The sequence below is a fragment of the Bufo bufo genome, chromosome 1, assembly GCF_905171765.1.
Source record: "Bufo bufo chromosome 1, aBufBuf1.1, whole genome shotgun sequence".
Classification (NCBI taxonomy): Eukaryota; Metazoa; Chordata; class Amphibia; order Anura; family Bufonidae; genus Bufo; species Bufo bufo.
Genome location: NC_053389.1, coordinates 62,756,453 through 62,770,493, shown reverse-complemented (window position 1 = coordinate 62,770,493; position 14,041 = coordinate 62,756,453). Strand labels below are relative to the sequence as shown.

At 41.8% G+C, this 14,041-nt stretch overlaps 1 protein-coding gene across 2 annotated transcripts in view; it reads left to right on the top strand.

Annotated features, from left to right (window-relative positions):
• The window catches only part of TRIM29 (tripartite motif containing 29), a 72,278-nt gene that overhangs the window by 25,249 nt on the left and 32,988 nt on the right, over window positions 1-14,041 (top strand). For both annotated transcript variants that reach the window (XM_040425119.1, XM_040425109.1), the window contains exons 3-4: window positions 10,579-10,812; window positions 13,210-13,396. In XM_040425119.1, the coding sequence (XP_040281053.1) occupies window positions 10,579-10,812; window positions 13,210-13,396 (421 nt within the window). The remainder of the gene's footprint in view (window positions 1-10,578; window positions 10,813-13,209; window positions 13,397-14,041) is intronic.

Sequence of the window (14,041 nt, the reverse complement as noted above, 5' to 3'; positions counted from 1 at the left end):
GTTCAAAACAAAAAGGTCCACCAGGTTCATTCTTTTATAGTCTGATTGAATCTACTGTACAATAATTCTAAATGATAAACATGTTTTTTTTTTTTTCTTTTTTAAAGATTTGCTTTAGGTCTTATGAATTTGGCAATTACTTTTGCATGGTCCCTTCTGGCAGCTGATAATGTGCCCATCTGTCCACTCTTTATGTCAGTACTGGACTGGGGTTCCTTGGGTCCAGAAGAGGAAATTAATCTCAAGGCCCAACACCTATATCATCAATAAAGTTTAATAGCTATTGAATCACAAAAATTAACCCTAGTGGCACATGACTGGCAACAAAGGCAGCCAAATGGGTTTTATCTGCTGGATCTTTGGGTCCATTATGGTATCAGAGCTTTGGCCCAACAGATGATCCTCTGTTACTCTCAGGGCAGTCCAATCCTCCTACCTGTCATTATATTGTTTCTCTGTGGGGTACTATATTATCCTCTAGCAGCTATACTTCCATAATACAGCACACGAACTGAGCTTAGCCGAAGAACAATGGCCCGGATTTACTAATGTGAGGGCACCTTAGAACCTTAGACTTTGCACCATAGTTGGTGCAAGTTGGTACACATTAGTGCAACTTGGTACATTTTTGGCATGAATTTGTGCATCTAATTTTGGGAAAATCCTCTGCACCTACCACAACAAGGGGCATAGTTTAGTAGGAAAGGGGGAGTTACCTAAGCCAACCAATAGTTTATCCTCCAGCCGGAGCCCCTGTGATAAATTTTTGATAAACAGTTGATCTTCCTTTAAATGCCTCTCAACCAGGCAACAAGTACCCTGCCCTGCTGAAGGGCAAAACAGCTGTCTGCAGTTGGGTCTGCTTTTCTTACGGAGAAGATTCTGGTTTGGCTAATATGCTTAGTTACGTTACAAGGGTTGGTCATTGGTTTATATGGTAGCTACTCCCCAACACATGGCACTAGACAGTTTTCATTTTTCCTGAAGAAGAGCGACTTTGCATAGCTATCTTCCTTGATATCCCTGACCACCTGTTCCGTTTTGCTGAAAGGATCTGTTCTTTCCATTTCTCTAGATTTATTAACCATTTAGAAATGGTTTTAATTGCAATCTATCTGATGACTTCAGGGTCAATCTAGGTGTCCCCTTAAGCTGGCCACACACATTAGATTGGCCCTACCCAGTGATCAGCTAATCATCTTATGTGTTTGGTGGCCTCCCGAATCTCCTGCAACAGCTAGGGATCAGACAGTTAGATTTAAACAGCACCTGTCAGCAGGATCAACCTCACAGAGACAGGCATACTGCATGGAAGGTCTGATCCTGCTGATTAAAATGATACCTGTCTTGTGAAAATCAATTGCGACATTCCTGAGAATAAAGACTTTTATTCTTTATGCAACTAAAGGCTCCAGTGCATATCCGCCCCTCAGTGCATCATCTCCTAAACCTTCCAGTGCTGGCCATGGCCCTTTATGCACTGAAGCCCTAATTTACATAAATAATAAAATATTTTTTTCTCGGAAACGCCACAACCGATTTTTACTGATATTTTATTGCTGTCAATAATTACGTTTTTTTCACTCTCTCCCGTTCTAAGATCTGCAAGTCTTAGGCTACTTTCACACTAGTGGCAGTCTTCTCTGGCAGGCTGTTAATGCTGGTGAACAGCCTGCAGGATCCTTGCTGCCGCTAGTGCAAGAGTGCCGCCGGAGGTCTGCTCCAGCCCCATTGAATATAATGGGGGCGGGCTAGAGTTCCGGTGGCAGCTCGGCAAACATGCCGAGAGGCGGCCAGAATCAAAGTACTAAATGTCATAGTTTTATTCCGGCTGCCTCTCGGCATGTTTGCCGGGCTGCCGCCGGAACTCCAACCCGCCCCAGTAAAGTCAATGGGGCTGGAGCGGACCTCCGACAGCACAGATCCAGTAGGCTGTTCACCCTCCGGAACAGTCTGCTGGAGAAGGCTGCCGTGAGTGTAAAAGTAGCCTTATACTCTATGTATATAACTATAATCCAGACCATTGCAACGGAGCTGACGCCGGATATTGTCGTGTTTTGTGTCTGTTCTCCAAGTGAAGCCTAATCACCTGTAAACGTGAAATTATATCTCCTCCACATCAAAGTCCATCCAAGCTTAGCTCATCTATCTGCCTCTTGCAAAATGAAGATGTTTGTAATATATAATATCTTGGCCTTTCTGTCACATCCAATACTTGACTGTGAATGTGAGGAAACTCTTCTCTATTTCAAAATCCTTTAATTAAGAGATGAACAAGCCTCTCTATACTTCTGCCTATATGCACAGATAGCATGTCACAGAAAGCTGCTTTCTATTTTGCATAAATCTAATTTGCCTGCACCTTATTTGCATACTTCTGTGTGTCTTGAACGCTGTTGCTATTTACAGTGTTTACTGTTACAAATCTCATTTCTTATCTTCTCCCAATGAATCCAAAGGTTAGAATACCAATTTCAAACATGGTAATGAGACATACATACGTATTTTACATATACAAGACCCGTTGCTGTTCCTCTTTAATATACAGTATTTATTATTAGTGATGAGCGGCATGGGCAATATTCGTTTTTGTGATATTTCGCAAATTTTTCGCATAATATTCGAATTCAATTCTAAAATTCATGATCTCCAGTCATTATTTTCGTGATTGCGCAAATTGGTTCTAATGATGCGCAGATTTTTTGCGCAATACATGCAACTTCACATTTTATCAGGTCTGAGTAGATATTACTGATTGGTGCACTAAGTATTGTTGTGACATCACAGCACTATGTCTGTAGCATGTATGTATGGACAGCAGAGAAACAGTAATCCCTATCACAGTACCTAACACCCTGCACTGGAACCTGTCAGCTACACTATATCACTATCTGACCTACACTGACGATCTACCACTAACTATCTGTATTATATATATATGAGCTAACTATCTAATGCAATTGGATAAGGAATAGGATCCAGATGAAAGCACAGAGCACCGCAATGTCACTGATCGCTCTCTCAGAACTGTAAAAAAACTGCAGAAAATTGCTGCTGAGGAGTCTCTTATATAGTAAGGGGTAGGCAACTTTCCTATTGGTTGCTAGGGATGTTGCTAAGCTCTGACAAAGATATTGCAGCCTTCTCATTGGCCCACAAAAAAGAAGAGAGGTTACTAATGAAAAACAAATCTAGAATATTTGCGATTACAAATATATAGCACTATATTCTACATCTTCGCGAATTCTCGAAGTGCCGATTTTCACGATAAAAATTCGCGATTAGAATATTCGCAATCAACACTATAATTATTAATGATCTTGTAGAAGGCTTGCAGAGTAAAATATTAATTTTTGCAGATGACACTAAACTCTGTAAAGTAATTAACATGGAAGAGGACAGTATACTGTATATATATTTTACAGAGAACATATATACTGCATATATACTACTGAGAATAGTATAATATATATATATATATATATATATATATACTACAGAGGACAGTATACTGCTACAGATGGATCTGGATAGATTGCAGGCTTGGGCAGAGAAGTGGCAGATGAGGTTTAACACTGACAAATGTAAAGTTATGCGCATGGGAAGGAATAATGCAAGTCACCCGTACATACTAAATGGTAAAACACTGGGTAACACTGACATGGGAAAGGACTTAGAAAATTTAGTGGACAGCAAACTTATCTGTAGAAACCAGTGTCAGGCAGCTGCTGCCAAGGCCAATAAGATAAAGGGCACAGATGCCCGTGATGAGAACATAGTCCTGCCACTTTACAAATCACTAGTCAGACCACACATGGAGTACTGTGTACAGTTCTTGGCTCCTGTGAACAAGGCAGACATAGCAGAGCTGGAGAGGGTTCAGAGGAGGGCAACTAAAGTAATAACTGGAATGGGTGGACTTAAGTACCCAGAAAGATTATCAAAATTATGGTTATTCACTTTAGAAAAAAGACGCCTGAGGGGAAATCTAATAACTACAGTATGTATAAATATATCAGGGGTCAGTACAGAGATCACTCCCATCATCTATTTATCCCCAGGACTGTGCCTGTGACGAGGGGACATCCTCTGCGTCTGGAGGAAAGAAGGTTTCTACACAAACATAGAAGAGGATTATTTGATTCTTTACTGTAAGAGCAGAGAGACTATGGAACTCACTGCCTGTGGTGATGTTGAATTCACCCCAAGAGGGGCCTGGATGTATTTCTGGAGTGTAATAATATTACAGGTTATAGTTACTAGAGAGGGGTCGTTGATCCAGGGAGTTATTCTAATTGCCTGATTGGAGTCGGGAAGGATTATTTTTTTCTAAAATGAGGAAAATTTGCTTCTACCTCAAGTTTTTTTTTGCCTTCCTCTGGAGGAACTTGCAGAATAACAGGCTGAACTGGATGGATGTATTTTTTCAGTCTTACAAACAATGTAACTATGTAAGATCCTGTCACGTTGAACATGGTGTCTAATCAGGCAGCATGTAATAGAGCAGGAGGAACTGAGCAGATTGATAATGTGGGGGGTTAGCTCTTATTCGGGGGTCATTCTCACAAGAATTGTCTTCAGGACACCAGGTTTCATGTCCAAACAGTGCATTTATTGTGCCTCAGCAAACCAAACATAAATAATACAAAATAAACACCTGCCCGGCTGGGCTCTAACTAAACATGAAGTTTCTGACTCACCTAAGTCACAGTTCACACCCTGTGAACCCATGCGGCTTTGTCAGCCAATGTCGAACGGCCTCCTGGCTGTACAGAGTCCAGTACGCCCACTGTCTCCAGTTCAGTGTTTATTGTGGGGGATTGGGGCTTAGTAGTCCGCCTGACTATAGCCCTGCAACCCTCCCAGGCGTCGCTTCGTCACCCAACTCCAGGCTATCTCCCAGCCTTGTGGTCCCTCAGCCTTGCCCAGCTGAGACCACACAGACAGAGCCTCCAGGCCTCTGTCCACAGGTAACACACTCCCCCCTTGCTGACACTCTGGGAGGTGCTTTCTGCCAGGCTGAGTACCTCCAGCTGGTCTCACCTGTGGTGGAATAGGGGCATGGACCGCACTATCCACCCCTTCCTTGCCTCCAACTTGCGTGAGACCTGTCACTGTCTCACAATATATTGTTTGTGCTCTTTTCATAGGAGCCCTGTGAGTGGTCCTATCAGGGTTTGATGGCCTTCCTTATATGTACAGAAATAGCTGCCGGTCACTGAAAGGACCATTCGCTGGACTGCTCAAAAACGATATATCAATCTGCTCAGCTCCTCCTACTCTAGACCATGCTCCCCACATATACGATATGACAGGTTCCATTTAAATTAGAATTTCTCAAATAATGCTAGCACAGCTTGTTTAAAACTTTCAGAACTTTTTAGTAGTAGACTGGGTGCCTGAGCAATAGGTTCTAGTTGTCTAGTTTACTGCAAAGGTGTGCTACTTGTTTCCTTCTTCCATGTACTGACTTCTTCCTGTGGTTTTGAACCCTTCACTGTCTAACCTGATCTCTGCCTAATCTCCATACTAACCCTGTACTGCCTGCTCTGACACTTGACCCTCCTTCAGTACTATAGACTTTAGATAGATTTACGGGGTGCAGGCTAAACCGACCTTCCATTAAAACTCATCGATCATGCAGTGAGGAGGAACAAGGGCTTAGAAGACCCATTCTAGTGATCAGTCATGGGACCCCCGTTCATACATTTACCTTTCCTGGGGAAAGTTATTTCATTTGTGGGACATGTAATTGCCCAGGAGATACTGGAAATTTCCTACCACCAACTTCTGCTGGCGAACACATGAGAAAATCCTTATTTCTTGTCAGTACCAGTAGAACTAGCCTACTTGACACTATGACGCATCTACTTCTCACCAGATACAGAGTTTAATGTCATAAATAACATCCTTGATTGCTTGATAGCAGTAATCCACATTCAGACGAATAGCGAGCAAAGTAAGGAAAATATATATTCTGTGAGGAGCAGGAATAGTCTGAATATGTGCCTATTATGACGTGAGTGCATAGTAAATATAGTATGAAATAAATGCCCAGGCGTGTTAAATGGCAGGTTGTGATATAATGAGTGTATGTTGTAATAATAAAATGGTTTTCCATGATTAGAACATTTTTGTGACTTAATGGATGAGATAACATAAATACCTGGCATATCAGACCACTCGAGTCAGCAATCAATGTCCTACAAATAATAACTATATGCCGTACCTGGCACTTTATATAATTAAATACACAGGTTTCCATGGCATGGTTATGCATAAACAGGAAAATGTCACAGTTGGAAATCCAATTTTAAAATATTATGGACACGTCAGTTGTTACTAAATTGGCTAGGACAACCTGGCACAAACCCCATTGCTATATTTAAGTAGGCGGAGGTGTGCCTGTCAATCAGTTATCTTACTAATAGTATATTGATGGATTACAATGTTCCAGCATCACATCACACATTATTCTGTAAGGATGGTTTCACATGCCGCAATTTTTTGGAAAAATGCCATTTCAGTTCTTGATGCCCTCTTCTCAGCCAAAGTCAAAAGTGGTTTCAAAGGGAATAGAAAATATAAAAGTAGGACTTCGACTTCTCCTTCCTGCTGGATCCATTTATGGCTTTTTCTAAATATAGTGGAATGGAAAAAAAAATGCTGAATATGTTAAACCACCCTAAAGAACAATGCAGTATATAAAAGAAAAAGAAAAAAAGGAGTGCTTCATAGGCAGTAGTGACCCATGCAGGTATGAGGAGCACACTTTGTACCAATGCACTTACCTGTAGAAATTGTGCTAATCAACACGAGTTGTTAGTACTTGTTACGGGGTGTCGTATCTAGCTGATCTGATATTGATGGCCTATTCTGAGGATAGTCCATCACTTGTAGAGGGTTGGACAACCCTTTTAGCTATTCAAATTCTATTATATTCTAGAAAAGTACGCAGCTAATACTCCATATCAAGGACCAGGAATCTAATAAGGACATAAACAAATGCCTGTATTGACTTTGGCCTCAAGTGTCCACACGTCATCTACATTGTTATATATACATTTGCATATTTTACATATAGAAAATTGGTTTTGGAGTTGTGTTTACAAGATCTTTCACCCTTTCCATTGGGTCACATTTCATTGCCTAACAGCCACAAGACTAGGACACCCCATGGTTCTTCTGTACCGTTCTGTCATCTTCATCTGTGTTATATAAAAATTAGTGTTGATCGACCACCAAAGTGCTCAGGTGCTCGAGTAGAACACTTTGGGATGCTCGGGTGCTTTACTGAGCAATCGAGCACAATGGAAGTCAATGGGAGAACCCGAGCATTAAACCAGGCACCCCCTGCTCTGAAGAGGGGAGGGTGTCTGGTTCATAGGAAAAGGTCAGAAATTGATGGAGACACCACCGAAATGGTTCCGGAACAGCATGGGGAGGATGTCTGGATGCATTTTGGACTCCCAGGTCGCTGCTGGGAACGATGTTGTCCGAGTAGTACACCACTTTTACAGACTGACAATAATACGCACAAAATCAAATATTTTAGATTTTAGAGGAAAAATTGTTATAGGATATCTTTCCTGTATATTTACTTGTATATAAAGTGCAAGTGCTGCCAAAAATTACAAGAAAGAGGCACTCTGATACAACCTGTATATCACATAAAGGAGGGCCTCATTCACATTGTGGTACAATTGTTCAGGTAGTGGGACTCCTACACTCATAAAGCCTATGCACTAAGTAAAAAGGCTGCCAAAAATTACAAGGAACCAGTACTCCAATACATCCTTTATTTTTTATTACACATAAAGGAAGGCATCATACACAGCCTTGAAAAATTATGATTGATGGCCTGCTGGTGACACTTAAAAACATTAGGAGGAAGGGCCTGCTGATCTGACCATCTAAAACATTATGGGTGAGGGCTTGCTGCCGCTTTGGTGACTCTAGATAACCTGGGGCCGATCGCACATCCCCGTGACGGCGACAATCCATTCGGATGTCTGGCCTATCAACTTTCAATGTTATTTTCAGCTCAAACCATGGTGACCATGGGTAACGGTGAATCAGTGTTACACTGGATGTTGGATATTTTTTGGATGCACACACTTTACACTGGTAGTGTGGCGCAGGTAATGTCACTGTCCGCAGCGGACACCGTCTACGGAAAAAGTACACTGGATGTCACAGATATTCTTTGGGTGCGCACACCTTACACAGGAGAAGTGGGGCAGTTAATGTCACTGTCCGCAGCGGACACCGTCTACGGAAAAAGTACACTGGATGTCAGATATTTTTTGGATGTGCACACTTTACACTTGTTGTGGAAATTTTATTATATGGAATTATGCAGACATTTTATCTTAGGATGTGTGTGTGTTTTATAGATTGTCATCTGTCTCCCTGTGTCGGATTTAACCGAGGAACGCTCTAGCAGAGGGTACTTGGGTTGAATCGGGACCAGCGGTAAAACCGTCAGTATGAAAACCTTCTCATGGGCTTGGAGACGTGTTCTCAGTGTGTGTGGGGGGGGGGGAAGGGTTTCCGGTTTGTGAGCACTAAGTGCAATGAGCTCGGCTTCTTCCCTTCAAATGTCTATACACATTAGAGAAGTGAAGTCTGCATAACGAGAGATACATATTATACCTCTGTTGCGACTTCGCTATCCCTTTCCGGATACATATCTGCTTTTAAGACATGCATATCTGCCTTGTCGGTATACTGGTACCGTATACTGACATTAGCCGTAGCAATGTCCCGCAGATAGTCCCAAATCTATAAGAACCAGTAGAATGATCTTCACTAGATACTGGTCACTCTGAGCAGTATTGAAGGGGGTCCATGCTGACAGTGATGGGGGATGGGCAGCCACCTGGCTGATCAGACTCACCCTTCCTTATACAGGGATAAGGTGTGTGCATTGCACTGTTTGGCCATGTTGATGCCCTTCCCTTGTCCTTTTGATATGTACCTGCACTTTCTGGGCTGACTGGCTCAAGTTATAAAGCCGTCTCCCATCGGGCGTCGTTCTATTGCCTTAATAAAGAAGGAGTCTGGAGTCTATTGAAGGGATTTTTACACTGACTCCAGCTTGAACCAGCATTGTGTCTGACTTTTCCTGGGCTAAAGAAGTACTTCATCCCTTATACAGAAAGAACTGAATAATAGCTACGGAATTGGTTGTGCTGGGCACACTTTAATACTGAAGTGCACCTTTTAGTGAACCGGAGATTTGTGCGCAAAGTCCAACCAAATTATCCATATCACACAGGAGATGTGGCAGAGCTAATGTCACTGTCCGCAACGGACACCGTCTACAGAAAAAGGACACCGTATGTCACAGATACATTTTTTCAGTGCACACGTTAGACTGCAGATGTGGCACTGGTAGAAGCGGACACCGTCGTAATGTCGCTGTCTGCAGCGGCCTAACTATTGTACGCTATTTAGCGCAGGATGCGTTAAAAATAGATATTGCGGCCACACACAATAGTCCTTAGAAGGACTTTTGGGTCTGTAAAGTTTTAGCAATTTAGCGCAGGTTGCGCTAAAAATATAGATTGCTGCTGCCACACACAACAATAGTCCTTAAAAGGATTTAAGTTTTGGTGGTAAAAATATTCTTAAATCACTCCCTACACTGTCTGTCCCTTCCTCAGCACAGCTCTCCCTGACTAAGAATGAACCGAACACGCGTCATCGGGTGCTATATAGCACCAGATGACGCGTTTCGACCAGCCAATCTCTTTAATGCCAGCAGCCAACATGGCTACGACATTACAGTGAGGGCACTACTCACCTGCAGAGCAGCCAAGAAATGTGCTGGGCGGAGACTTGAGCATTGCCCTCGAGCACATGCGGTATTCGGCCGAATACCGCCATGTGCCGAGCATCGAGATGCTCGCGCCGAACTGGTGTTTGTCCGAGCATGCTCGATCTACACTAATAAAAATCATCAAACATCGAACTTACAATTTAAAGGATATGTGTTATCCAAAAAATGACTTATTGTTTATGTTAAACATATTTATTAAGAATTTTTGAGGATTTTGTTTTCATTTCCATGTCTCTATCTATGTTTAAAAAATCCTGAAGACCTTCGGTTTTTCACTCTGACCACTGAGCTTCATAATAGGTGGACACTTCCAACTCTGTGGAGATCACTTCTCAACAGTTCTCTCATTAACATCACAATAGTTGATATATCTGCTTGCCCACTCTCCCTCGCCGCACCATGGCCTCTGCACAGGTCACACAGCATGCCCACAACGCTCTTCCATTTAATGAGTTCTTTACAGGTTCACGTGGCTGCTGCAAAGCATATCTATAAATGCTGTGAACAGAAGATTGAGGATAATGGCTGCCCCTATAAAAAAAAAAGAGAAAATGAATACAAACTTAGTGACATATAGAAATGTTATATTCCAGTAGATCATGCTCATATTCACGTTTGGCTGACACTCGTGACTCATGTTGAATCTCTATGTGTTGTGAAGCTCTATGTGATGCTTATGTTGTTAGGGCAATAACATAATAATGTATTTTTTTTTTTACATTTCCTCTTTTTAGAATTTTACAGCCAACCAAAAGTCTGCTGTTGACCATAGCTTCAAGGATCTCATCCGGGAGCTTCAGAAACAGCAGGAGGAAGTGAAGGCATGTCTAGAGCAAAAGGAGAGAGCTGCTGTTGACCAAATCGAGCAAATTATAGGCGACTTACAAGTAAAAAGAGACCAACTTCAAGACAAGCAGCACGATGGAGATAAGCTGTTACATACCACAGATGCTGTACTTTTCTTGCAAGTGAGTTCATTAAATGTTAATAGAAGCATGCCAAAACTTGGGAAGGAGGGTTAGAAACGCCAACATTACACCCTCTGGACAAGTTCAACATCATAAAATGTAAGGTAAAAGCATTGACCTTTCAGCTTTAGCTATGTGACAAGTAGCGCATCAGTGTTTCATTAAATACAGCATATCCGGCAAGTTAGAATATGAGCGGTTGGGTGAGAACATCAATCTAGAGTCACTTCAGCTAACGTGTAACTGAGATGACCCTTAGACAAGAGTCTAAGTTTTAGTCTTTCTACCATTCAATACCACAAACCATAGACCGAGAGATGAGCAGATTCTATTTCCTATAAAAATTGCATGCATACAGCTGCTGTAGACATGACGATTCACAAAGGCAGGGGAAGGGGGAATGTTACTACTGCTTATAGTGTGTTGTATTAAGAATATTTTTAAAGGGGTTTTCCAGGAATGCCATATTGATGACCTTCAGGATAGGTCATCAGTATCTGATTGGTGGGGATACAACTCCATCTAACTCAGCCCCACCAATTAGCTGTTAGAGAGGATGGGCGCTCCAGTGAGTGATGAAGCCTCTTCCTCGGTCACTAGGTCATCAGTTAAATGGCCTACGTGTAGCTCAATCCCTTTTAAGTAAATGGGCCTGAGTTGCAATACCAAGCACAGCCGCTATACAATTTTTGGCGCTGGCTTGGTATGACGTGAGGAGGCTTCAGTGCTCACCTTATCACCGAGGCATCTTCAAACCCCTACTGATTAGATATCGATGACCTATCTTGAGAGTTTTGTTATCCCTTTAAGGGAATTGTCTTCTATCTAATACGTTTTTAGGGTACATGCACACAGGACAGGTTAGTAAATAAAATCCACAGAGTATCTGCAGACATCTACAGCAGCAAAACAAAATTGTAGTTAAATACTGTGGATTTGCCCTTTGGACTTATCATTAAGGGAACTTTGATATTGATGGCCTAGTCTTAGGATTCAATATTAGATCACTGAGGTACCAACTCCTGACACTTCCATTAATCAGCAGGTCTTGTCCCCTTCATCATTTAACAGGCACAGCTCAATGCATTTTGCACTGCCTGTGCCTGGCATGCAGCTTAGTCCCAATTCAAGTGAGGCAGCAGTGAGCTGCAGTACCAGGCATGACCTCTTCAAAAATGTATGGAGCTCTGTCTGGTAAACAATGAAGGTGACGTAATACTTGCCAGAGCATTGCGGCCCTTTCGATCAGCAAATAGGTGAGGATACAGAGAGTCGGACCTTCAATAATCTGCTATATAGGCCATCAATACCAAAGCCCTAGAAAACCTCCATAAATGTTTGTTTTCAAAATTAATATGCAGTCCTTGGGGAAGGTGTTTTTCAGGTTTGGGATATTGATAGTCCATCCTCAGGATAGGCCACCAATGTCCTATATTTGTGGGTCCCACTCTCCAGACCCCTTATCGGTGACAGACACTTACACAAAGAATGCTACCAATCACTGATAAAATCTCTCTGGTGTACAGCTATCAGTGAATGACATCTATCTCTGTATACACACTTACACCGAGAATGCTATAAATCACTGATAACACCTCCCCTGTGTACAGCTATCAGTGACTGACAGCTATCTGTGTATACACATTTACACAGAGAATGCCATCAATAACTGATAGCATCTCCCAGTGTAGTTATCAGTGACTGACAGATATCTCTGTATACACACTTACACAGATAATTTTATCAATCACTGATAACACCTCCCCATGTACAACTATCAGTGACTGACATCTATCTCGTTATACACACTAACACAGAGAATGCTATCAATCATTTATAAAATATCCCTGGTGTACAGTTATCAGTGACTGACAGCTATCTCTGTTAACACACTTACACAGAGGATGGTATCAATCACTGATAACACCTCCGTCGTGTACAGCTATCAGTGACTGACATCTATCTCTGTATATATACTTACACATAGAATGCTATCCATCACTGATAACACTTCCCTGGAAGTGCTTACCTGTTCCTTGCCACTCAGGTCGTGCTCTATGGCTCCCACATGTCCATCTTCCAGTAGGGAGCTTTTTTATTTCCTCCCAGGCATAGGCCAGGTCAACTGCTCTGAATTCAGCAGTGACATATCTCTTGTGGAGGGAGTAAACAAGTTGAGGACCAGAAGATGGACATGCGGGAGCCAGACAGCAGGACATAGGTAAGCACTATCAAAGTGGATGCATCCATGAAAAGTTTTTTATTCCCAGACAAACTGCAGTTTATACGTAGACAAGCTATGAAGATCAGTGAATGTCGATTTTTTTAAAATAAAATCCCTAATTTAGTGGATGGTATTGAACTGAAAATCTATGACATATTCATGTTTTTTCACAGGAGTTCCAAATGTGTATTAGAAACGCCCCTCCAATCCCCCCACTGCCTACTTATACTGTGACACTGGAGGCAGAAAAGCTGACCCAAGCAATGGGTGTCTTAAGAGAAGAGCTGCTTACAGCTGGCAAGAAGAACTTGGACAAATACTTTAAAATGGAAGCTAACCGGAATTTGGTTGAAAAGAATGGTAAGACAGATCTGTAAATGATGCTGAACTATATAAACTAATCTAGAAGAAGACCAGTGGTGCTTCCCTACGCCACCGCTCACACTCTTGTATGTATTTTGTAGCGTTGATAACGGTTGAAGTCTTTTTTGTTCTCATAAGCAGCTCTGCTGTTTTATTTTCACTTTTGTTGGCATTTCTCATTCTGCTTTCAGATCTTGTGACAGTGATTTATAAGTCATTATCATACTTTTTATTAAGTAACATTTGTATTCACTGGCTATGGGTGCTTGTAGACCACTCGATTTCGGGCTGTTTATGAGTGCAGATCGATGATAAAACAGGTACTTCTGTGCTCGTTTAAACAACCTTTACACAGGCTGATCGAAATTCTCAGAGGGATGAACGATCTTTAACATGATTATTTGTTTAACGGGAAGATCTTCTGTCAACCAGCAAGCATTTCTATGCCTTCATAAAACATGATTACTGGCCAACCAGCTTTTAAATGGTGGGAAGCTTAGGCCAATGGTTGGACAAACAAATATTCCTATTAATGTTCCCAATCATCGGACAATGTATAAGGCCCTTTTATGTACATAGTCATAATAAGAATATATCCCTGTATTACCATGAATCCTGAGATTGGGGAATAAATAGGCTTAA